This window comes from Strongylocentrotus purpuratus, unplaced genomic scaffold, assembly GCF_000002235.5.
Source record: "Strongylocentrotus purpuratus isolate Spur 01 unplaced genomic scaffold, Spur_5.0 spur5_scaffold_21, whole genome shotgun sequence".
NCBI lineage: Eukaryota > Metazoa > Echinodermata > Echinoidea > Camarodonta > Strongylocentrotidae > Strongylocentrotus > Strongylocentrotus purpuratus.
In genome coordinates, this window is record NW_022145607.1 from 11,451,554 (window position 1) to 11,478,676 (window position 27,123).

A 27,123-nucleotide genomic window follows, 5' to 3' on the forward strand; every position below is an offset into this window, starting at 1 on the left:
TTTTCTATTGTAGCATTGTAACTTTCCCTGGTAGACTCAGTGGTGTGTTCATGAGAGTCAGGATGGGGTGATGGTACACGTTGTAATTTCCATGTTACAAACTGTTATTTTTTTACATTTGTGACTTTGAATAAAAACCTTCACCCCACATTTCAGTTACCATTTACCTGAAGAATAAGTAGCCGACATCTTGGACATTCCTTTTTTCAACAAACCGTATTTGAATATTCGATTTACATTATCCCTACCTGGGTATTGAATAAATCAATGAGATGTTCAACTAATCTTACAATAATTGAAATGTGGGGTGAAGGTTTTTATTCAAAGTCACAGATGTAAGAGAATAACAGTTTGTAACATGGAAATTACAACATGTACCATCACCCCATCCTGACTCCCATGAACACACCACTGAGTCTAACAGGGAAGTTACAGTGCTACAATAAAAAATGCAATTCCTGTTCACTCATGCATAAAATGTTAATCCCATAAACCAAACATTTCACTCAGCAAACCCAAACTCATCACAATTGATCATAAATTGGCCATATCATCCTCAATTCCGTAAGCTCCAAAGGATTAAGTGTCACAAATTGGAAGGCTAATTCCTGCGCAACCTAATTTTCATACCCTTTACAAAAGTGAGCAGTGCTCACCCGAGCATGAATTATTTTCGCAACTTTTGATGTTATATGAAAGTTGAGTATATGAGCTTTCCATACATATATAACTTTTCCCCTAGAATCATATATTTGTTATTCGGCAGCCATTTCAAAAGTGTATAGTTTTTTTCGGGACACACTGTAGAGGTTGTCTAAACAGTTTTAATACACAGCCAGGATAGTAATGAACCTATGTGTAACCTGGGGTAAGCATTTTCTACTGCTAGCTGTTTATATTATTGAATGATCCAGTTGTCAAGAGACGATCTCTTTGATTGTATGCATGTATTTTTATTTTGATATAAAAAACTCAATCATTCATAGTGATATTTCAGATTTTGCTTGCATAAATTTTGGATATTTCTAGACCGAGTGTTGTATGTTTGATAAAAGAATTATGATGTTCAATACAGTAGTATAAATGTATAACATGTTTGTAACTTAATTGAGTAAAATGTAAAAAATTTTAGTACAAGAAATTAGTCTTTAAGATATGCACCTTGCTTGTAATTTTTTTCGGAAAGATTTCCTTTTGCAACAGCTACCTAAAATCTAACCCTAACCCTAACACTATCCCTATTAAACCCTGTTTTATATATCATATTATTATTAGATATATCATTGTAAGCTGTACCCATATTTTTTTCAATTTGGGTAGCTGTCGCAAAAGGAAATCTTCTCCTTTTTCCTTTTGTATTATGCTTAGGTAACAAGAAATACTTCAGCATTTAAAAGTGAACTTGATTATGAGATTACTTCAGCTCATCGCCAGGATTTTATTCAGATTAATTTCCTATCGAAACTTAAGGAAGAGATTCTAGTACCAGAGGGCAATGAGTGAACTTGAATTTTAGTTAGAATAGGGATACAAATAAGGATTGTTTGTAGGTCATGTAGAGAATGACAGTGTTCCTATGAGGCCTGACAGTTGGAGGCATTTTATGGAATATGCAATCATTTATGCATATCGAGTATTGTAAACTTGTCAGTTATTCTAGCAGATGTGTGGAAGTTATACAGAATGAATTCACCTTTATTAATCATTGTCCTAATGTCAATTCAATTCAATTCAGTTTATTCAATTCCAATACAGAACAGAATACAATCATAACAGTATAAATCCACCAAGAGTACGAAATAAGGTAAAATGATAAAACAATAAAGCGATACATCAGATAACAACACAAGATAGAGCATTATTGGAATTTGGTGACCATAACAACCATGAGGATTTGTCGAGACGACCACACTTAATAAAGGTAAAAAAGGTTGCATTGAACATTCTATATTATATAGAAAATGTATAAGATAATAGAGTACTATATTAAAAGGTATAAATGATTACGAATATATGACATATTCTATTCAAAAATACATATTACCGCACAAACTCACCACAGGACAATACAAGGCAGCAAAATCAACAATTTAAATTTCAAACACTTGTGATTAAGTATGATTTGAGTTTTCTTTTAAAGGTATTCATTGAGTTAAATGACTTTATTTCTAGTAGAAGATTATTCCAGATAACAGTAGCATGATATCTAAAAGATATATTAACAGTCCATAGATGATATTTATCTCTGCTTCTTGTATTTAGTATGGTCATGTACAACTGCATTCAAAGTGAGCATTGCTGATAATGATTTTTTGGAGCATACTCTGCTTATGTTTAAAAAGTAATATTACACAGTGCTGTAGTAAGATCTGAGTTGAAAGACAGTAAGAACATGAAATTAAAAAAATTATCCTTTAGTATGGGCTTGTCTCCAAGAAAATAAACAGATACGAATAGCTCTTTTCTGTAATATATACAATGGTTGCAATTCCGTTGGATATGTGTTTACCCACACTACATTACAATAAGATAAATGAGTGTTATATCTTGTTATTCTAATATAACTTATGTTCATATTATATTAATATATGCAACTACTATTTTGAACATGTAATTATTTATGTTTTATTCTTCTGCCTTTGCCTTTCTTTGTATTTGTTTTTGAGTATTTGTTTACGATTGGTGAATAAACTGCACTACATCGCACTGCACCTTTGTATGATTGCTTTATTGGGTCACTGCAACTAAGACCTGCTACAAAATCTATAATATCGGTATTAAAATCCAATATGTATAACTTTATTTCGTGACTGTTAGCTAATAAAACCATAGTAGCATTAATGTACCCTACTGCTTTAACATTGACACTCCAGAAGTTATGTTTCCTTACTAACACAAATCATTTTTTTCTTCAAGTTTGTTCAATTTCCCGCTCCGTAGACTAATCGCAGGCCAAATGTAAACTAGGCATTGGTTTATTAACGTAATACAATGACCAGATATAGATGTGGATGGTATCGTATCGAACAAAATTAGCTTGACATTACCTACAATACCCATAAAAAACTATTGTGATATATAAGATTTTTAAAGAAATATATACTTTATGTTCGAATACAATAACCATTTATCTTAATCTATGATAATGCACATAAAGTCTTTAAGCTTATTTTACAGGTGGATATACATGTACGTACGAGTTATATTATTATTGCATTAACATAGAGTTTTCATCACTTTGTAAGCATGTCATTATCTTTCTTTCTTTTTTTCTTACAGCCCCTCCCCCCCCCCCCAACCCCAACACACATTATCTAGCGATCTAGATAGGCTTAATTCGTGTCATGATAGTTCTTTATGTATTCTACAGATACAAATGTATTTCGCAATTATACCGTTCCTGAGTTTGGTCATTGGTTCCAAAGCTTTGACAACAGTATAAAAACTGAATGAGGAGGGGATAGGGAGGGGGAATCCCATAGTTACGAAGATTTACTCTCTTTACTCTGCCCTCCTCTCTAGAAAGGCATTCATCTTCTTGACTGGGAGTTCACACTGTCTTCCAAATTGTTCTTTCGTGAGTTCTAAAAACTCTCCATAAACTGGACTCGTTTGCTAAGTCTCTTTCATTTTACGGACCGCCTCACTTTGAGAAAAGAGAGGAGGAAGAAGGAGGGGAGGGGTGGGGGCTTTGTCGTTAGTTAAGAATATTAATCTTTTTGCTCTGCCTTCCTCTCGAGTAAGGCATCCATCTTCTTGTGCAGGAGTTTCAAGCTGTCTTCAAGATGAACCACTCGATGATGGATACTCTTCTGCAAGTTATGAACGCTCTCCGACTCCTGGACTTGTTTGCCATGCCTTTCTCTCATATCATGGATAACCTCATCTACCTTCAGGGAAATATCCTTGATCCGATCCTCGTCCGCAAGCTGATTACATAATCAAAGTTATAAGAAATTAAGTATTCGTATTACTTAGGATTTTTTCTCAAATCAATTTTATTTCTGTTTCCAACAAAACGTTACAAATCAATTATAATAATTGTCAACAATAAAGGAATTTATGTTGAAAACAGAGGGGTTCACTAGAAGGCAATGATTATACAATGGTGGACCCCTCAAATGATAGTTAGAAATAATGAGTAATTAGAATAAAGTAATTAAATCAAACTCGTAACTACAGGAACTAAGGAACTACAAAAAGGAAGAAAAAGAAGAAGATAGGGGAAGGGGGTGCCAACAGAGACGAGAGCGGGACAACGAGTACTTTACATGACAATGCCCCAATGCCAACAAAACATTGCACATCAATAACATTTGTATAATCATTTGCAACAGTTAAGGAATACATATTGGAAACAGAAGAGTCCACTAAAAGCAATGCTTCTACAATTGTGGCCCTCTCAAATGGTAGTTAGGAATGATGTGTAATTAAATTAACAGATTCGTAACTACAAAAAGGAACTACAAAAAGGAAGAATAAATGGGGTGCCAACAGAGACGAGAACGGGGCAAAAGATTACTTTATATGACAAATATAGAAGTGTTTGGGAGATACATGTACGAGTAAACGAAACGGAGATCACAATACATACCTGTTTGTTATTGCAAATTTTAATCGCTTTCTTCAGTTCTTTCCTCAGACTCGAAATTAGCTGCATCCATTTGCCGACCCTCGTCTTACTCACGACGAATGCCTTCCTACGAATAACAGACGATCTCCATACCCACAGCGGAAATTTACACTGCAGCTCCATCACATAATCAACCTATAAAACAAAGCATATAGTCCATAATTGAAATGGTAAAAGGGGGAGAGAGAAATCATTCATCTTTGAAATAAGGATTTAATTGCACCAAAGTCATTTGTCATCCTTACGGTTGGGGATTTAGGGTAAGACGAAGAGCTAATGTCTATGTTAGCAAAACCTTATAACAAAAAAATATTATTACTTTACCTGAAGAATATTATTAAGTTTGTAGCACTGTTAGAACATGACTTTGCTGTAAATGAGGAAATTATATTTTCGATGTCAATATGTCAATATATAGAGTATTAGATTTGCCCTTTATGATGTTTTTTTTACCTTGTATAAATGACCTGCAATTCAGCTTCGGCTGCCAGAACGTCATATGAATAAACCCTTTATTGAATTGAATTGAATTGAATTTATACAAATGGTTATATTTTTAACATAACTTGTAACTTCTGTTTGAATATCTTGAGTTTTGTTGGCTAACTTTTGGCAAACTTACCTGCATTGTAAGTCGATGAAGGTGTGCTTTGGCTTGAATAGCTTGGATGTCATCAACCGCTAAACCAACCTAAAAATAAGAAGAAGAAGACGAGCTCACTCGGTTGTATGTAATCAATTATATCATTATTTGTGTGGGTAAAAAAGGGAAACCTTGTTGGTAATTGTCAGGCAGGGCATGCAGGGGGCATTATTCTCAATATATGAACAAAACGTGAGCGAGCAAAGCAATTGAAAAGTATTAAAGGGGATCTAGAATAAGCTTGTGTCCCCTCCCTCCCCTTGTCTCTACCTATCTACACTGTTGGTCATAATGGTGGAATATTTATTTTAACCCCAGTTTAGGGAAGGATTAAAAAAAAAATATATATTTCTAATAGATCTAGATAATGGCATATATTCTGAGATTTTATTGAATGTTAATTTGCGAGTGTTTGTTTTGCGTGACTGATAAATCATATGTGTGCTACTATGCTAATCAGCTAGGGAACCTACGTCCTTAAATCATAATTGACAGTAATGAGGATTAATGCCTCACAAAAGGGCACTAATATAGCTGATCGACAAGATTTTTATCCTGGGGCCTCACAGTAACGAGGCCATTGCTTAGCCCCTGAATCATGAATGTACGCAGTGTTTGCTAGGGTACGCGGCCGCCCCCACAAATCCCCCAAAACGAAGAAAATGCAATAAATTGTCAAAAATTCATTGCATTTTCCCCCGGCCCCCAACAGGAAAAATTCCTCTGTGTGGCCATGCCTTGAACCATAATGCATGGCCCTACAGATGAATTTTTCCTGTTGGGGGCCGGGGGAAAATGCAATGAATTTTTGACAATTTATTGCATTTTCTTCGTTTGGGGGGATTTGTGGAAGGAGCCGCGTACCCTAGCAAACACTGCGTACAGTCATGATTCAGGGGCTAAGCAATGGCCTCGTTACTATGAGGCCCCAGGATAAAAATCGTATCGATCAGCTATATATTAGTGCCCTTTTGTGAGGCATTAATCCTCATTACTGTCAATTATGACTTAACGACGTAGGTCCCTTAGCTGATTAGCATAGTAGCACACATATGATTAAGCCGTCACGCAAACAAACACTAGCAAATTAATATTCAATAAAATCTAAGAATGTATGCCATTATCTAGATCTATTAGAAATAAATAATTTTTTAAAATCCTTCCCTAAACTGGGGTAAAAATAAATATTCCACCATTATGACCAACAGTGTATATATATCACTTTTCCCTGCCCTCTATTTCTCCAATTCCTTTTTACCTATCGGTGATGTAAATTCTCAGTCGATGTTTCCTTCCATATGGGGGTAATCTTTGTTAATTTGTGTCATTCCTGGTAATTGTTATCTTTACTCTTACATACACTATAACCAAGAAGTTTGAAATTTGTTATCCAATGTATAAACAAAATTGAGAATGATCCTATCTGTATGAATTGAAATCAGTAAAGTTTGAATTTTAATTTGTATCTATTTAGTGAAGATCCTTCCGCCAATGATAAAAATACAAATACTTACCAACATGTTCATCATGAGAATAGGCATGAGCACGACGAAGAGGATGAAGAAAACATAGGTCAGTTTTGGTATGAAGAGAGAGTCGGTGAAAGAAGTGGACTGGGATTCCATGTAGTCGCTACTGAAGAAAATGCTTTCAAAATCAAACTCGCCTATCATCATGACGAAAGTCTTGGCCAATGAGTCGCCCACAGTGTGAAACGCGCTCTAGAAATCGAGAGAATGGCAACATTTTTGGTTGAGACATGGATTGAATTGAATCGAATTGAATCAAACGGAATGCAAACGGGGTTTTTTTCTCATAGCAATTGGTTATTAATTCGATTCGGATACGAGTGGAAAACATAGAACTGAAGTCCATAGTTGTATTTTCAGGAACTTGTTAAATATGCTATGCTCTGACTGTAACAGACCATAATGATAACAAATGATATTATAAGATGGTTAGAACAACCCCTGCAATGTGATTGGTCAATTATCGTGTAGTTACTTTTACTGGATGCACGCGATATCAACACGATATATGCTATATTGGAATCGATATCACCGATATCTTAATTGTTTGCACTTTCTCTCTTCTTCACTAAGGAAAACAACCAAACCCAAATCAAGATGGCGAAATCGCGGCGGCGATTTGATTTTCCAGCTTCTATAAGAAGAAGAATTATCTAAATTGTTGGATGATTCAGATGCGACTAGCATGAAAATTTCAATTTAAGTATGGATTCTCAAAGTTGGAAAAGTTTGCGCAGATCAAGAACGTCAATTTAGGAGACATTTTTACGCCAGAATTGGACAAACTGTTATCGTTCTAAACTAAGTTCTATGCTTCTGTACATAGACCGACGGTGAGTTGTAAACCTATACTTTAGTACCTTCGCTGTGGCATACAACGCCACTTTTTGGATCACTGTACTTTAGATATCTAAAACAAATTTCAATTTCTCGAGGCTGTGTTGGTGAAACTGAAGCGAGGGGGCCGGGAAGCACCACACATAAAGCCTCAATTTCTGTACTTGATATGAACAAGATCCAGACCTCTTCTAATTTAGATTGCACCTCCTCAAAGCTCAAGAAAGCTTGCAAAATAAGTTTGTATTGATTTAATGACTTTCTTTTGTTAAGGTTTAGGCCTCAGTCATTCTATATTTGTTTAAATCCATTGCACTAAGTAACAACAGACAAATTATGCAAATTAAAAAAATCATGCGTCCGGTAATAACCGGACGCATGATTTTGCCATGCATCCGGTAAATCTGTAAAATAACAACATTTTGTATTTTTGACAATTTTTGGGGCCCCATCTTATAAAACAGATGATGCAGAGGGTTAATTCGTGGGTCGGTGGAATTGTGTGCACGTTGTACCTTTGAATTTGGTCTAAAACTATTCAAAGGTACCTTGTGCACACAATCCCTACCGACGCACTCTAACCTGTGCATCATTTGTATACTGAATAGGAGTGACCATGCTGACAGTAATAAAATGTTGAATTTAACAAATGTGTTTTGCATGACATCATAACATTTCTCTCTTCCTCTTCATGAATATCTCTCCCTGCCCCCCCCCCCCCCAAAAAAAAACACCACCTCTTCTCTGTCTCTCTTTCTCTTTCTCTCTCTCTCTCTCTCTCTCTCTCCGTTTCTGTCTCATTTTCTTTCTTTCTTCCTCCTTCTCTTTCTTGCTCCCCCCCCCCCTCATTCTGACTGTTGTCCAAATTTCGGACGCCATCATTCACCCATCTTCAGATTCAGCCAATCATTGTTGATTGAGTTTATAAGGCTTCAAATAGTGATTGGTTGATGCTGCAAACACATTATAGATGTTCAAAGCAAACTAGTGATTGGATAATGAATACGTTCATGATATACCTTGTTCATCAGCAAAGCGTAGAATGTCAGTGCGAATGCCATGACAACAATGAACAGGATGAATGCAAACTTCAGGAAAGTTCGTGTGATATCTGCCATAAGAAAACAAAAATTGAAATGTACACTCTATGTCTGTAGTTGAGGTACACCAAAATTATCATGAATGATGTACAACAGATGTAGTGAGCCGTATTTATCACAAACATAAAATGCAAAGTTTAATCGACCTAAAATGATGCCAAACTTTGAAAGCTAGAGTGCCATTTCGTCGGCAATAAATCCAAAATTACTGAAAAGTATCATAATGGGTCTCAGTGCTGTATATCAAAATCGTTGTATGTAGTTCTTCCATGTGAGTTGGCTTGTCCAAACTAATATCATGATACAGAGGAACAAATATACTAACTTTAAAATCATTTCTAACACATTCGGAGACAGAGGGAGGGGGGGGAAGGTCCTCGAAAATTACAAATTTGCACCCCCCCCCCCCCTCCCTTGAGCGCCACTGGTGGGAGGATGGTAACTAATATGATGTTAATGATATACATACATAAATATTGATATTTATAGAGCGCCTTTACATAAACATGCTCAAAGCGCTTTACATTAGTAAACAAAACATAATAATTATTTTGCTCTCCAAGTGCATACACTGTAAATTTGATATGTAATGATCCAACATAAACGGCGTATGCGCAATAAATAAACGAATAATTTCAAAAAATGGCAAGTAAGAAAATTTGTTTTCACCTAAGAACATGATGACATAGATGCCCAGTAGGGATGATCTTCTCATGAAGAGAACCAGGTTGATCCAAGCCAGAAACCCTGCACAGGCACCTAAGGGCCACTGCCATGGCTGGTAGGCGAAGAATAGGTAAAGAGGCATTATAAAGGAGGCAGGTAGGATAACAAATGCAGCCGTTTGAAATATAGTCTACCAGCATCTTACATTTTAGAATAAGAAATGAGTGTAGTTGCAAGGGTATTATAAAGGAGACAGGTGGGATAGCAGGTAGGATTCAAATAAATAGTCTACGAGAATCTTAAATATTAGACTAAGAAATGAGTGTAGTATTTTTGTTTTTACTTTTAAAGTTAAGTACGATGTGTCTATAGTCGAACAAGGAGAGGGATGGGGTGGGGACGGCGGTTGTCTTTATAAGTAGACGTCGAGTGGTCAAAAAGGGATTTCCCCTATATGAAAGAAGTCGTAGGGAACCTTTTTTGTCTTCTTAATTTCGTTCTGTTTTTCGTTCTTCCTTTTCTACCTCTTCCTGCGCTACACCATGTCTTAAAAGTGTCTGAAAGGAATTATCACGTGGATGACAGCCATCCTAATAGAATGTGATGTTGAAAGATGTTTTACTTGTACAGGTACTACGGGAATATATTAAAAACATTATGTACACCCCTTACGAAAAAAAAGTTAGCTTAACAATATATTAACATGTATTTATAATCTGCTGCACTCAGAAAAATAATACATTTTCATTTACATTTATAGGTAGAATGGTTTCAAGATTAATCGTCATAAAACCACGACAATTAAATGACTCTGACTCATACAAATCCGTCATAATGTCAATGCTATTCAATCAAATCATTTTAATTACCTGTATAAGATGACCATTGTTGACGAATTCGACGTCACCCCGTGGCAGGGTAAACAGGATAGCAGCGATGTATAAGAAGAGCTCCAGATAGTTGTTAGCACTCTTGAAGTAGTTTAGTCTGTGAACTGCCATCTGTATAATCTGGAGGAAAACAGAAAGGATGAAACCATGCGGATGTACGTAAAATACTTCATTTTGGAAGCTCGAAAAACAAGGTATTTAAGAAACTTACATATTCCATCAAGAAACGGCTTGTAAGGTACATTTCCTTTACTGATATAAAACGGTTTGTCTTGCCACTAGAGCAGAGGCAGTATATAGAGGCAGTCGACATGGTCGAAAAGTGCATCAAAGTGAGTGAGAGAAGGAGATATGCATGCAGAAAGAAACTGATATGGGCTTGAAGTAAGAAAGAGGAAGAGGAGTTGGGGCGGAGGAGATGGTGGAAGAGGAGGAGGAGGAGTGAAAAGAGAGGGAGCAAGAGAGAGGGAGAGAGAGAGAGGGGGGAGAGAAAGAGCAAAAAGAGAGATATGGAGAGAGATAGAGAGAGAGAGAGAGAGAGGGGGGAGATGAAAATTTAGCAACCAAAATGGAATATAAAGACACAGGTACCACATTTTATATTTGCCTACCTCTCTGAATAAATTGAGCACGGACAGGGCGATGATGACGATGTACCCAAACCGGTTGAAGATGAGCACGTTGAAATGCGAGGCGCTGTCCACCCATCTCTGCTTCCCATCGGCCTTCCAGGTGATGCGATCCGGGTTCTCCAGGGTGTGGTTGAAGGACTGGACATAGTAGCTGGGTGGCATGACGATGATGAACCCGGTCAGCATGAAGAGGAATAGAAGGTAGATGACGAGGGAGGAGATGAAGGCGTAGCGACCCACTGAGACCCACTTGTGATGCAGGAAGGTGGTGACGACGGGGTGATCGAGGAGACTTTCGCGCTGAAGGCTCGTCTGAAGAAGGATGGGATATGAGTAGAAACAGTAGGAATAGAACATTTCTTCTGTGTGCTCGTATTATATCGTTGATATTCAAAACAGATTCTAACTCAGGATTTTCAATGAAGAACGTTTGGACTTGTCATGGAGCCGGGTCTTCTTGACATGTCTATACCATGAAGCTCGTCCACGGACTAAATAGACAAATCCATTTTGTTCGTTTCCAGTGATGCCTCACCAAAGTTTACCTGGCTTGGTTTATAATAGTATAACACATTACTTTGTCAATACCCTACAATGGGGTGACTAGCTAATGGGTGAATACATTTATTTTAAAAATGAGATAAGATAATCTTTCCGCTAAGAAAGAAGCACACCCTTTGCATTTCTTATATTCATGGTTAATAAGTTGATTAAAAAAAGAAAATCCGCTTTATCATCGGGAAAAACATGTGATATCTATATATTTTTTTGAAGGTCATTGTACGTCCTTAGACGTCCCTATGTACCAATTTCTCAAATGTTGACGAAAAATGATTATGGTATCCATACCATGATCTGCAGGGGATGGTTCAAGAACCGTTCTCGAGGGTCTGAGATGTAGGGCCAGGCACTGCGCTTCAAACGACCTTTGATGTCGAATTGGGAATTCTTCGCTTTAGCTGAGTGATAGGATCCTCTCATTGTTGATAACCTATGATAGACTCTGTTCAGAAGCCCTTCCTGTTTGCTACCATCTTCTTTAAAGAGATACAGAGTCATTTGGGTCATCGATTCAAGTGTGGTGGAAAATCTTTCCTAAACAGATTATTGGTAACTGTTAACATGACAATGAAAAACTGGAAATATTTGTTGTTTTACCTGATTGCTGAGAAAGCATGTGTTTGACTGTAAGTTAGCAACCAGGGTAACAACGATTCAAGTCTTTTCCGAGGGATTAATGCCTTACCAAAGGGCACTAGTGCATCGAATGGGATTCGAACCCGGGACCTCTCGGTTACGATACCACTGCTTTGCCACTAAGCTATCGCACCTGTCAATCTTGACCTTCATCTTTGTTCCACTACAACGGCAAGAAAAATCAGGACCAATGTCGACTAGATTTTTTTTTCGTTTTAAATCAAATTATTGGTCGTTATTGACTTTTCTGTGGCTGTTTTGGTGAACATGGTGGTCTCTTGGTCTCGACTGATTTCAGCGACTTTTGATGTTTTGTTTGTTTCTTTCTTTATTTATAATTTTGTGATATAATTACATCGAGACATCAAACATCTTATTTCAGGAATATTCCTTGAATGCTTGGAACTTCGTGAGGGAAGTCCACTAAACAACTAATATGCTTTTCATTCGAGTACTTGGAGCGTCACTGTGTGACGTACTAAAATGGGAATTCTTCGCTTTAGCTGAGTGATAGGATCCTCTCATTGTTGATAACCTATGATAGACTCTGTTCAGAAGCCCTTCCTGTTTGCCACCATCTTCTTTAAAGAGATACAGAGTCATTTGTGTCATTGATTCAAGTGTGATGGAAAATCTTTCCTAAACAGATTATTGGTAACTGTTAACATGACAATGACAAACTGGAAATATTTGTTGTTTTACCTGATTGCTGAGAAAGCATGTGTTTGACTGTAAGTTAGCAACCAGGGTAACAACGATTCAAGTCTTTTCCGAGGGATTAATGCCTTACCAAAGGGCACTAGTGCATCGAATGGGATTCGAACCCGGGACCTCTCGGTTACGATACCACTGCTTTGCCACTAAGCTATCGCACCTGTCAATCTTGACCTTCATCTTTGTTCCACTACAACGGCAAGAAAAATCAGGACCAATGTCGACTAGATTTTTTTTTCGTTTTAAATCAAATTATTGGTCGTTATTGACTTTTCTGTGGCTGTTTTGGTGAACATGGTGGTCTCTTGGTCTCGACTGATTTCAGCGACTTTTGATGTTTTGTTTGTTTCTTTCTTTATTTATAATTTTGTGATATAATTACATCGAGACATCAAACATCTTATTTCAGGAATATTCCTTGAATGCTTGGAACTTCGTGAGGGAAGTCCACTAAACAACTAATATGCTTTTCATTCGAGTACTTGGAGCGTCACTGTGTGACGTACTAAAAGCCAAATTGATCGTTATAAAATCTAAGACGTACCTATCATGACGTCACAGACTTCACATAAAATTAAGAAGATTGAATACGAGATTTTTCTCACCAGGTTGTCTGATCCATGAGGAGAAAGTGTCTTCAAGGAATTCATAGTAGAACTCCACCGTCTTCGTCTTACTGGGTTTGGACGAGTATTCTCCACCAGTCACTGTGATGCAACGATCAAGTACTATCTGCGCTACATCTGTATTAGGATAATAGGAATAGCAATGATAAAAATAATCAGATGATAATATTAAAAATTGTATAACAATGCTGAAAATAGGCCTTAAAATATTAATGATAACAACAATAATAATAACAACGACAACAATAATAAAAATGATAATAGTAATAATACTTATATTAATTTCAATATTAATTACAATGATAATAATAATAATGATAATAATAATGATAATAATAGGAATTATAATAATAACAACAGAACGATGGAAATAATAGAATTATATAATAAGAATGAATAGCCTACAATAATCATGATTAAAGATAACAACAATGATAACTAATGATAGCCCGGATTTACATTGCCCTTTATGTATCACCCCGATAATGGGATTAAATTACCAACAAAACGTGTGCACCATCTCCATATACCATCTCGGACGGCATATGGCAAGACCCAAATATAACGGAAAATCTTCCTACACTATCATAAAAATAAATACATATTGATAAGAAATAGAGGTTCACATAAAAATGAGGATTCAATGTAAACAAAAACGAATGTAATTAAATAGTGGAATGATACATGTTAAAGGGATACGACAGAAATATGTGTTACCAGGCATTGACTGGATAAGTTTTCTCATGGGCGTGGTCCGATAGTTAGTCTCCTCATCCAGACTCGAGATACACATCAGTTCTCGCCATTTTGAATGGCGGAGAATCAGCTTTGCTACATCCCTTCGAACATAAATTAGAAGATGATTGGACGAAAGGAAAAAGTCTGTATGGCAATGATATTCTTATGTCTTGATGTGTCCATTACAGAACTCATGCTCAATGCACTTTTTAAGCAGTATAACGAGCGACGTGTCGACTAAAACCGTGCGTCTTTTAATTTTGGAAATGACCCGGGAGTGCAAAATATTCGATTTCATGTCATAATACTCAAAAGAGAAACACGGGATGGGGAGGGGGTATATATGGGCTGACAACAGAACACTGCAAGTTGCTTTGTTTTCTTCTTGTCCTTCCAATTCGGTATATGCCGGCCAGCTTCACCCTTAACTAGATACATTGCCAATGATCATGGTATGCACAATTTGAGAATGCTACCTTGAAAATAAAAATAATATGAAATCATTTGACTTCTAAAATATCTAATTCCCATGAGGCAAAACAAAAATACAGGCAGCATCTAATTCACGGAGGCTGTTTTAATTGATCTAATTTACTACATACTCATATCCGTTGTCGATGGCGTGATCAAGACATGTCCGTCCGTCCTCGTCACACACGACTGCGTTGGCCTTGTTTGTGATGAGGTCGTCGTCCTGATCGAAGAGTAGCATCTCCACCATCTCAATCTGGCCGTTCATACACGCGTGGTGCAGGGGTGTCATCTGATGGCCCGACATGGCAACAAGAAAAACAAACGCAGATTTGCTTTTAATTTAAACGACTTGGGCATTAAAAACAAAAACATAGATAAACCATTGACGAAAAGATGTGTAAATAAAGACTGATAATCCAGAAAAGGAATATAATTCTTTTTTAATAAATATCAAGTATCCACCAAGGTCTAATTTGACCTAGTCCCAAAACATGCGGATTTTCTTAAAGGCATCGTCTAACAATGTTACATCTGAGATGCACGGCCCTCCGTGATATCAGTGTCTATGATATGGTGTAATATTGAAGCCATAAAAAAAAATGCGCTTCAAAATGGTCAAGAAGTGCCTCAAAAAAAGAAAAATCTTTGAGTGACCGGTTTTACCATACTCGTTTTCCCCAATAGACAATAGTGTTATTCCAATCATAAATATCTTGATAATCAGACAGGCGATCGGTTTGTAAAAGTAATGGAGTTCCTGACTGACCTAAAGGTTTATAATTATCATCGGAGCATGAGCTAATTCCAGGATTTTGTTTCAGAATCTGAGACAAAGTTATCGGATCCCTTTAATACATACATGTAAATACTCACATAATGTTGCTCCCTAAGAATAGAGTAGAAAGAAAGAGACAGATAGACAGACAGAGAAAGAGAGAGAGACACACACAGACAAAGAGAAAGACAAAAAGACAGAAAGACAGAGAGAGAGAAAAACAAGACAGAGACATACAGAGAGGGAGAGACAGACAGAGAGAGAGAGAGAGAGAGAGGGGGGGGGGTTATATTCAAATTGCATAGCATATAATTATGCAATGATGTTGTGGTTATGAGTTTCTTCAAACAGTTTCTTTCCCGCCCCTCAAAAAACCTGATCCCCCCCTCCCCTCTCCGAAAAAAACAGGAAGGGGGGGGGGCTCACCTCGCTCTGGTCCCTCTCATCGATGTGAGCGTGATAATGCAGCAGTATTCCAGCTGGTCTAGTCCAGCCGTTCCCCGCAGCAAGGTGCAAAGGGGTCCGCTCACCTTCTCTCTGGGAATTCCTAGAAACGAGCAATATAATAGTCAAAATATAGAATAGATATTAGACGAAATTATGATTAAATAAGAGATTTGTAAACGTTTGTCATATTTTGCTTTCGCTAAGAGCAAGTAGAACGTGTACAGATTATTTGAAAACAGGAGGTGTATCAAATATTACCGGAGGAGGGGGGGGGGGGGGGGGGGAGGCTCGCCTATGTAAGTGTAGAAAACAGGCGCGCGTTAAGGGTGCCCCCTTCCAGGCGCGTACGGACCTTACCCCCCCCCCCCCCCCAACGGAGCAAAATGTATTCCCCCCCAAAAAAAGTGTCCTTTAAATAAGAGATTTGTAAACGTTTGTCATATTTTGCTTTCGCTAAGAGCAAGTAGAACGTGTACAGATTATTTGAAAACAGGAGGTGTATCAAATATTACCGGAGGAGGGGGGGGGGGAGGCTCGCCTATGTAAGTGTAGAAAACAGGCGCGCGTTAAGGGTGCCCCCTTCCAGGCGCGTACGGACCTTCCCCCCCCCCCCCAACGGAGCAAAATGTATTCCCCCCCCCCCCCAAAAAAGTGTCCTTTACCCCCCCCCCCCCCCCTCACACACACATCAAAGATTGAGAAAGGGTGAACCAAGCCGACTTCAGGCGGAAGACTTCTTCGCCATCCCGGTTTAAAAATATCATTGTTCGGTGTCTTGTCGGTCTGGAGGCGATCTCATCGTTGTGATTGAGGTATACGGAAGAAGATTAATAAGAGAATAAACCTCAAAGAAAATGATTTGACTAACTTTGCATTGACGTGAGCCCTAGCCTTGATGAGTTCAAGCATGATGACGGTATCACCAATCTCGGCGGCGTAGTGCAAGGGTGTGTTCCCTCCTGCGTCCGTGTGATGGACAACGGTCTGATGGGACCAGTTGAGGAGCACCATCACCAACCTTTAATAATTGAATAATAGGAATTATAATGATAATGTTGATGAAATATCAATGATAAACCGAACATCGTAAATAAACTATTAAATTTAGAATGACTTTAAAGATACTATGTCCCTTTTGCAGCCAACATCAAATTCTTTAAAACGTTGCAGGAATTATGAATATGTCATGTATGTCCTATCTGTGAAATTTAAACGTTAGCAGTGTCCTAGTATTTAAATTATGCAAGGAAACCCGTTTACTTGCTAGACTTCACTGTCAGACACTATTGAGTGACTGACTGGCTTTTTTTTCTTCTTTGGCAATAACATATATAATATGAGCTGTAAAGGGTACATGAGCATTTGTCTACATCAATAACTCACTACTTGTAATGGCCAAAATTAAACTGATTGAAACTTTGTGCAGCACAAAACAAGGATCTGAAAATCATACTATTACTTAGATTATGCAATCACATATGTCGATTCAGCAACTAATGGTCCTCATTTTCCCACAAAAAGCCATTTTCAAATCCTTACGTTTTGAAGGAGGTTCTAAATATTGTCTTTTAAATGCCGTTGGTATTTAACCTTTTCATTTAGTACCTTAAAATGAAGCGAAAACAATATTCGTAGCGACGAAAACGATTGACATATTCTTACTCTTTGTGTCTGTTCTTCACGGCATCCATAATAAAATCCATGGTATCCCTATCAGACAGAGTAGGGAACCGTACGTCACTCTCCAGAATCTGTTATTGTATTGAAGAATAGACATATGCATTTAGATTATCATTGCGTGAGGGGTTTAAATGAACTAGCGGATCACGTACATCGATAACTCATACCCAAACTCAGGTTATTCTAAAATACACAAAACTGATTTCACAAAATACTGTACGTAATTTAAATTACACTTTGTACTTTCTTAAAAGCAATGAAGTATCCATACTATTTTTGTTATTGAAACAAATATTTATTCAAATACAGATATATGATTTGATCTCATTTAAACATATGATGAAGTGCTTGTTATGAATACTTATGTATGATGTTATCCGTGATTTTGTATCTGAAATATAAAAACTATGGATTTTTATTTTGGTTCAATTTTCGGAGTCTCCTATACCTTGCTGAGCGCGGCTGCTTTGTTGTTTGCCGCTGCCCATCTCTGAATCTCAGCTCCTACTTCATGATGCTTTCGACTCGATGATACCAAACACCTCAGCAGTGTGAGAAGGGCATCAAAGCTGTCATGGTTTATGGCCACCTGCAGCGGGTTGAGGTAGGTCGAGTCATGGATTGTGATGTCAGCACCGCTATTGAGGAGGGAGAGGAAGATGTTATTTGTTTTTCTCTTTTAATTGATTAATTGTTTTTATCGTTAATTTTTGTTAATGAATTAATTGTTCATTTAGAATTATTTATCATTTTTTTTTATTATTATTCATCTGTATTTACATGTAATTGTCTATTTATTGGAAATATTGATTATTTCTGTCAATGCAAAATGAGCAATAATGTACTGAACTGTTGCTAATATATTAACCAATGTCACTTAATTACTAATGCGGCTGTCAAATTTACTAACAACTACAATTTTGTTATATACGATCATATTAATGATGATATTTGTTTTGTTACGTTTCCTCAGACATGAAACTGTTGATTAGAGCTAAACATAAAATTGTTATATTATTATCTTGATTGTCATCTTCATCACCATCTTCATCGTCATCATCACCATAATCATCATCATCATTATCATCATCATCATCATCATCATCATCATCATCATCATCATCATGTTCTACCGACACTCTGAAGAACAGCTTCTGGCTGGAGTGTGTAACCGTAGTTATATGAAATTAACTTTTTAAAGATCATAATCATCTTCATCCTCATCACCATCGTCGCCATCATCATCATCATCATCACTACGCAACTCCTTACTTTTCGAAGAGAAAGCTTGCAATCTTCGCCCTATCGTGGTTACAAGCCAGATGAAGGGCCGTCTGTCTGTCTCGGTTTTCGCAGTTCATCGAAGCGCCCCTACAGACGAGATCCTTGACGATGTCGAGATGACCCGCCGAGCTCGCCACATGGAGAGGTGTGTTTTTATGGTGATCGACGTTGCTTACTAGATCATCTTTAAGATAGATAGGAAGAGAAAGAAGAGAGAGAGAGAGAGAAGAGAGAGAAAGAGAGAAGAGAGAGAGAGAGAGAAGAGAAGAGAGAGACAGAAAGAGAGAGAGAGAGAGAGAGAAGAGAGAGAGAGAGACAGAAGAGAGAGAGAGAGAGAGAGAGAGAGAGAGAGAGAGAGAGAGAGAGTTAATACTTGTTGAGTGTCAGGAGTGTCAAGTCTAATAGACATGAGCATTGTACAAGAACCCACTATTATTATTATTATTATTATCATTATTATTATTATTATTATCATCCTTGACACACATAATGACAAATGTGGAATCCGTATAAATTGAATGCAGATTTACAACAAACGATTTTTGGGGAAAGAAATTGGTCAGACTGAAGGCAAGTAAATTTCAAAATGTCAAAAGTAAAGTCGCCTTAGGTCTATAACTTTACAACATTCTTATGGGTGAATTGAGGGAATAGTCGCTGATTCTTTGTCTGGAACTTTTTCGTTCCCTATCTTTATATCTATTTTCTGATACCTCAGTACAATCACAGTTCTGCTATGACACAGCTGACAGTTGCATTGATTATTTTTGGTGTTATATATATTATTAATTGTTTTTTTGGAGAAACAAATTCAACGTAAACAAATTAATAAAATCCTAAATAATCTCATTAAAAAGAAATATATAAATATTAATTCTTAAAAATTCACCTATTCATCCATCCATCCCTTTATCCATATATTTATTCATCCATCCATCCCTTTATCCATATATTTATTCATCCATCCATCCACTTATACACTAATTGATTCATCCATCTATCTATCTATTCGTCCATCCATCCACTCATCCATTAATTCATTCATCCATCCATCTATCTATTCATTCATTTATCCATCAATCCATTCATTCATTTATCCATTCATTCATTCATTCATCCATCCATCCATTATTTCATTCATTCATCCATCATTCCATTCATCCATCCATCCACCCACCCACCCACCCACCCACCCATCCAACCATCCATCCATCCATCCATCCATCTATCCATCCATCCATCAATTCATGTATGAAGTTTACCTGTTCCACAAGCCATCAATGTATTGACCACCTCCACGTCACCGTGTAGAACAGCAATATGGAGAGGGTTTGTTTTCTTTCCATCCTGCTCTGTGATGACGGTCAATATACCCTGCTTGCCGACATCGTCCACCAGTTCGTTCAGCTTCGCGACATCGCCTGTTTTGACGATTGCAAGTAAATTACGGAGGTCGTCCGGTGCGTTCGGTGGGGGAGATTGCTGGCCCTTCTGATAGGAGTATGAATGTGAGAAAATATTGTCGTACAGCTGCCTATAAAGAAAATACACCTTTGGGCGATTCCATGCAACATCTTCTGTTCGACAAATATATTTTTGTCCATCTATCTCATCCCCATAATGGAAACTCTCTTAAAGCCCAACTGTACTACTTGTAGCTACTTGCGCCCTCTATATAAAAAACAATGCATAATCGGTGACCACTGGTCTCCCATGATCCTCTATTTCTTATGTTGATTTAGAGCTGATTTGATGAGATATCCACCTGTCGTGTGACCTTGCATAGTGGTCTAATCCCTCATGTACACTAGTACAGATGGGCTTTAAAGGTACTTTGCAGCAAACATCACATTCTGTAGAATTATGCAGGAATTATGAACATGTCATGTATGTCCTATACTATATGTGAGATTTAAACGTTAGCAGTGTCCTTATATTCAAATTATGCAAGGAAATCCCGTTTTAATTTTTAGACTTCACTGTCAGATATTATTGAGTAACTGACTGACTTTTTTGTCTTTGGTAATATAGTACGTAAAATAAGCTGTAAAGGGTACATGAGCAATTTTCTACATCGATGACCCAATTCTTGTAATGGCCCAAAAGCCCCAAATTAAAATGATTGAATCTTTGCGCAGCACAAGACGTACGACCATTTGGTACAAGGAATCTCTAAATTCGATTCGACAACTAATGGTTGTTATTTTCCAACTTAAAGACATTTCAAGAGACAAGCTTTTGTTGTATAAAATTTGAAAGAGTGTGAGTTTTATCAGGGAGGTGTTTTAGACCCTGGTTTTATGTAGTTTAAGCTTCTAACAACCACCCCCGTGGAACATTTATTATTTGCACATCAGATTTATTGCTGTCTGCTGCCTCGAGATCACTGGAGCGAAAAATATAGCAAGTTATAGCAAGTGAAGGATTTTTTTTTTTTAATCCAGATTCTATTTATTGTTATGACCAGTATTAAGGGCGTGTTATGTTACTACTGAAAGAGATTGAAAGTCTAATCAGAAGGCTTTTGTGTGCTCTTTAAAGGTAAAGACCAGTTATGGTCATGCGATTGCATTGTGAAAGAAACGTTGTGGAATCGATCAGAAAAGGTTGATCATCTAGCATCTAGCATCTGCAAGGTTCTGGAATCATCAAAATGATAAGAAATTTGGCCCATTCTTCGTAAAGTTACAAGCACTATACACAGATAGATGTATATGGGACTACCCTATATCTCTCACAGACCATGAGAGAAACAAATTTACCAAATATATGAATTAGTAGGCGGTTTCCCCGGCAAATTTTTTATCATCATGTATTAGTCAAAACATATTCTTTCACATGATTGATAATGAGAGCTTCCATTTCATTTTTTGAAATTGGGGCGTTTCCAATACTGGTCTTTACCTTTAAAAAGAGCACACAATAAATAGGGCCACTGCAATTCAAATTTCAAGGGATAGAGTTTTTATCGCCCACGACGGTTATCTAATATGTTCTAAATTGCCAAAACTCGAGAGCTTTCGGGCGCTCTGACTCCTGGATCCTTGGCGGGGGCATTGTCCCTGAAACCCACCAGGGGCCCTAAGGCGGACCCTGGGACCCCATTAGGAAAAATAAAAGTAATTCCCAAGACAACCCGCTGTTGGATGGAATGTCTAATCTGAGTTTTGTTTGTGCACATTAATAAGAGCACACAATAGGAGCAGTGGAATTTAAATTTCAAGGGATGGTTAAGAGTTTGTATCGCTGACGTCGGCTATTCAGAATGTTCTGAATTGCCAGAGCTCGAGAGCTTCTGGGGGCTCTGACTCCTGGAAACTCTGGCGGGGAGGGGGAACTGTCCCTGCAACACACCAGGGGCCCTGTAGTGGATCCCTGAAGGTGTTTCATCAAGCCTTAAAATCTAAGGGCCTTGGTTTTTTAATATTTTTTTAATCGAAATCAATTCTAGTTGATGAGACACCCCCTAGATCCCATTAGTAAAGATAGAAGTGGTTCCCCAGACAACCAACTGTTTAGGAAAATTGTCCTTAGGTCATCTTGAAGGTTCTGAATTGCAAAAGATCGAGAGCGTTCTGAGGCTCCGCCCCGGAACCCCGGCAGGGTCTATGCCAGACCCCAAAGAACATTGGGTGTTCTCTTTTTTTTTTAGGAAACTCTTTTTTTTAGGAAACTCTTTTTTAGACGAATGGAAGCACTGGTGGCTCTGTTTTATAAAACTGTAACAGTTCTCTTTGGATTAGATATAGACCTAAACCAATCCTCAATATTCTCAGTATAAAAGTGTCATTAATGTAAAATTTAGGAGTAGATCGTCTAAGTCCGAAACAAATTTGAGCAATGTTTGTGTCGTGTCCGGCTTTCCAGCAATCATATTGTACATTGTTATTCTCAAGTTGTTGTTTTTTATGGTCAGTTTTTATTCTTTTCTCTCTTGAAACAAATTATAATTATAGTACAAATTACAATCATCATATGTAACGCTCACTGTAAATGTGATGACATTATAAATCAGTATAAATTTTTGTCTTACAAACGGCTTCCAAAGAAACTTACATAGTAAGTTCCTATAAGTCATATTTGAAACAAAAATTCATATTTTCAAAGAAAACATGTGCAGTTGTATAACCCAAATATTTTGTTTTAACAATGTAGCAACTTATACTTCTTTTATACTGTTGTCCTGAGAGAAAAGTTTTCTCTTTTTGTTAACCCTACCCTACCCGACCTCTCCCTTATCCCCCCCCCCCCCTCTTAACCGGTGGACGACTGGCTCTGGGTTCCAATTGTTTGTCTAATACTCAGGTTTTCCCATTTAGAAAAATGAATAGTGAGAGTTCCCCTCATTGCTGCCAATTTCCTTTCTTCTACTTTATCCCCTATTATACTATCCTTTATTTCATTAAAAGAGGGTGGTTTTTTAAGTTCTCTATTTCTATAAATCAGATATTTAACAAGAATTAAAACATGAATCATTAATTGATATTTTCCTTTATTTCTCTCCTCTTTCCCATACAGAATTTCCTCCAAACTACAGTTATGTATTTCAAAGTCTAAAAATCTCGTGCACATTCCCCACACTGATTGTGCAAATTCACAAGTATAGAATAAATGTTTATATGTTTCTTCATCTTTTTCGCAAAATGAGCATAAGTTAGTCGAGACAAGACCAAAACGGAAGAGGTGATGGTTTGTATATAATATATTATGTATAAGTTTGAACTGAAACTCTCTTAATCGACTGTTAAGTGTACACTGTCTTAGTCTTAAAAATATGTTTTCTATTTCCTTTCAGGAAAAACCATAGTTCCTTCTAATTCTCTCAAAAACCAAAGGTTTAAAATCATCTTTCTTTATTAATCGTACATAAATTTGTTTTGATATTAGATCAGCTATATTAGTTGTTTTCTTCCCCAAAGTGAAATCAGTTCCAGAATTATTTTTTTCTTCTCCCTTTCTAAAATTATTTTTCCAACAAACTGGTAAACAGGCATAAAAGTGCTTGATCTTTTCAATTTCATTTACTTCAACACCTAAATCGATAAAATGCCTGTCACATTTTAGTTTACCTTCGTTTTCCAGAATATGTTTTAATTTGTAAATTCCTTTGTCATACAACCTCTTATCGTATATACAACTTCCTTTATATCGAATAAGTTTATTATTAAAAATTACCACATCACCAATGTCTATACTCCTTATATGTCTCGTATTCACCCAATCTTCTAATAAATCCATAAAAAATTGTGGAGCTGTCACTTTTAATGAACTTGGTATATAGTCACATGAAAATATCAAATCTCCACCCACGCGTTCAGTGACAAAGTTAAAATATTGTTTCCATTTCATGTCTTCATCTTTGTTTAGAAGTTTTTGAATCCACATAATTCGCTGCGATTTAACTTGTGCAGAAAAATTTAACATCTTTAACCCCCTTGCTTATAGTCTAAGAACATGGTGTTTCTATTGATTTTATCTGTTTTTCCTTTCCATATGAAATCAAAAGTTAATTCATCCAGTGAATCATAAACCCATTTTGGAACAGGAGTAAGTGACGCCCGATAAAGAACTTTAGAATAAATGTGCACCTTCAATAGTTGAATCTTACCCATAAGTGTTAAATCCCTTTGCTTCCAAAGTTGAAGGATACGTATCCTTCAAGTTAAAGGATACGATCGACCATGAGAATTTTCGGGCGAATGGCATCCCCAGTTTCGGACCTTAGAGCTTTTATAGAAGTCACGATATCTGGACCGTCAAAGAAAAAGTTTGAGAAACCCTGGTCTCGTAGGCCTACTTATATAATTTATACTGGGAATTTCGCTCAACAAGCTTAGCTTTTCTGAGATTCCCTATGGTTTGTTCTTGATAGATAAAGTTCTATGTTCTCGGAACTTTATTGATCGATCTCTATGAATCTTAAGATTAATCAATAATGTTTAAAGAAGATATAAACTCTATCTACTAGTAAGAAATCGTATTTTCTCACCCACTTCATGAAAAGAGGTAGGCCTACATAAAAAAATTATTCTAACATTTTTGGAAACTTAACCCTTTTGGTGGACGAAATAAACCCCGGAGCAATTACCACCGGAGAAAATATCGGCACACCTTTTTACACAAACTGCAGATCTCATAGTTTCTATTCTAAAATATAACAATGCCAATATTTTGACAGAATTGTCTCATGCATCTACAGTATAGGGAAGAGATATTGTCGGCACACCTTTGTAAACAAATTGCAAATCTCACAGTTTCTATTCTAAAAAAATGGCAATGCCAAAATCTTTGCTCAATTGTCTTATGCATCTATAGGGATTAGAAATTGGAGCAACTGTTTTTTAACCTAGACATTACGGTGGCTTCCTTTTCATAAAAACGAGACAGGTCAAGTTGTAGATATGTCATGGCTTTTTGGAAAGCTCCGAACAAAACAAACAAAAGCAAAAAAATCTGAAAAGACCGGCATACCTCCTATTCACCGTGGCATGATTTACTAGGATTTTGTTTTCAGAAATAGAAAAGAACTAATAAGTTTTTGTATTTTGAGGTTGAGTTTCCGACTGTCTAAATATTGAATATTACTTTATTCTTCTGTATATTCCGAGTGAGTAAACAATGAAAAGAAAGGTGGTGACTTTTGATAATTTGGACAATTTAAAACCCACCGGACAAAAGTGATTTTGCGACATTTTCTCCCGTGACGATTGCTCCGCGTCAATTCCCTACACGAAACAAATTCCTAACTTCAAACAGGAACCAACAATACACCTGCCGTCAACCCTACCCGATGCCAGAACCTTAATTCTAGTATGAAACCAAATTGCAATCCGATATCTTTCACGGGTAAAGAGTAAAGTTCAGAAAGTTTTACATAATACATTTTTGGTTTCCTTTGAATCAATAAAAACTTACTTGCACAAAGACTGCATATCACATCATTTGAAAAGAAAACTAAACAAACTTTTAAAAAAACAATACAAAATGATAATAAAAACAACGACAACAATTACAAAAATAGCGATTCTATATGCATTCGTATTCAGTGGCAGAGATTATAAAAATGCAATTAAAATATTAATTGTCATGTTGAACTACTCACCGGATCAAAATCAATAGCCGAATAAGACGACGATGACGAATGGCAGGCGTCATCGCCCCACGGAATCGTATCCACCGAATTCAACGATGACCTCATTTCCATTCGAGTTTTGTTGTCGTCATCATCGCCATGATCACGAAGGGGCTTTGCGAGCAAGGTCCTAGCTTCCTCCATTCTGGTCGAAGAGCAAGGACGAGACTATTTGGAACGCTTTGACTTGTTGCTCGTAGAATGTAAACAGGTGACATTGAGAAAAGGGGCGCCCAACCGTGTCACAAAAGCAAAGGAAGGATAGAGGGAGAGGAAACGAAAGAAAGAAAGAGAGAGAGAGAGAGAGAGAGAGAGAAAGAGAGAGAGAGAGAGAATGAGAGAGAAAGGGAGAGAGAGAATGAGAGAAAGAGAATGAGAGAGAGAAGGAGAGTGATAGAGAGAGAGAAAGAGAAAATGAGAGGGAGAATGAGAGAGAAATAGAGTGAGAGAATGAGAGTGAGAGAGAGAGAGAGAGAGAGAGAGAGAGAGAGAGAGAGAGAGAAAGAGAGAAAGTGAGATGATGAGAGAGAGAGAGAGAGAGAGAGATATGGAGAAGAGGGGGAGATGGAGGGAATAAGAGACTCAAGAAAGGGAAAAGCCACACCAATGGGTAGAAAGAAAAATAATAATCTAAGTGAGAAGTGAGGAAGAGAGAGGGAGGGAGAGAGAGATAGAGAGGGGCAAAAGGAGAGAATGAGAGAGAGAGAGAGAGGGGGACAGAGAGAGATGGAAAAGAGGGGGCGGTGGACGGAATAAGAGGCTAAGAAGAAAAGGAAAGGCACATAAATGGGAAGAAAGACAATATTTATCTAAGTGAGTAGTGAGGAAGAGAGAGGGAGAGTGTAGTATAGAGGGAGAATGAGAGAGAATGAGAGTGCAAGTCAGAGAGACAGAGATATTTATTTATTCTATCTCATTTCAATTTATCCCTAGCTCTCTTCTTTCTTTCCTGGGAGATCATATATGATTTTGTATTCCAAATATCTTATTCGTTTAATAACAGTCGCCATGCATAGTCTGTAATGTTTTGATTAGTAAACAACCTTGGGTAAACATAAAGAATGTGATGATTCGACTTATTTCGTGTCATAATTATTATCCAGCCAACTATGGTGGTGTGCAAAAA

At 37.1% G+C, this 27,123-nt stretch overlaps 2 protein-coding genes across 2 annotated transcripts; both read right to left on the minus strand.

Moving 5' to 3' along the window:
* Positions 1–1,711: 1,711 nt before the first annotated feature.
* LOC115928184 (transient receptor potential cation channel subfamily A member 1 homolog) lies at positions 1,712–11,962 on the minus strand. The gene is made up of 9 exons (XM_030995093.1): positions 11,780–11,962; positions 10,910–11,242; positions 10,278–10,418; positions 9,412–9,520; positions 8,662–8,753; positions 6,791–6,997; positions 5,256–5,324; positions 4,595–4,768; positions 1,712–3,929 (listed from the first exon to the last, which is right to left on the minus strand). The coding sequence occupies exons 1-9, from the start codon at positions 11,909–11,911 to the stop codon at positions 3,711–3,713; spliced, it is 1,476 nt and encodes a 491-aa protein (XP_030850953.1). The 5' UTR covers positions 11,912–11,962; the 3' UTR covers positions 1,712–3,710.
* A 314-nt stretch (positions 11,963–12,276) lies between these two features.
* Positions 12,277–26,318, minus strand: LOC105446658 (ankyrin-1). Its single transcript, XM_030994142.1, has 12 exons — positions 25,968–26,318; positions 20,128–20,356; positions 18,854–19,049; positions 18,030–18,219; positions 17,564–17,652; positions 16,770–16,919; positions 15,881–16,001; positions 14,808–14,968; positions 14,185–14,306; positions 13,447–13,584; positions 12,607–12,705; positions 12,277–12,290 (listed from the first exon to the last, which is right to left on the minus strand). Exons 1-12 carry the CDS (start codon positions 26,139–26,141, stop codon positions 12,277–12,279), a joined length of 1,683 nt encoding a protein of 560 aa, XP_030850002.1. The 5' UTR covers positions 26,142–26,318.
* Positions 26,319–27,123: the final 805 nt, after the last annotated feature.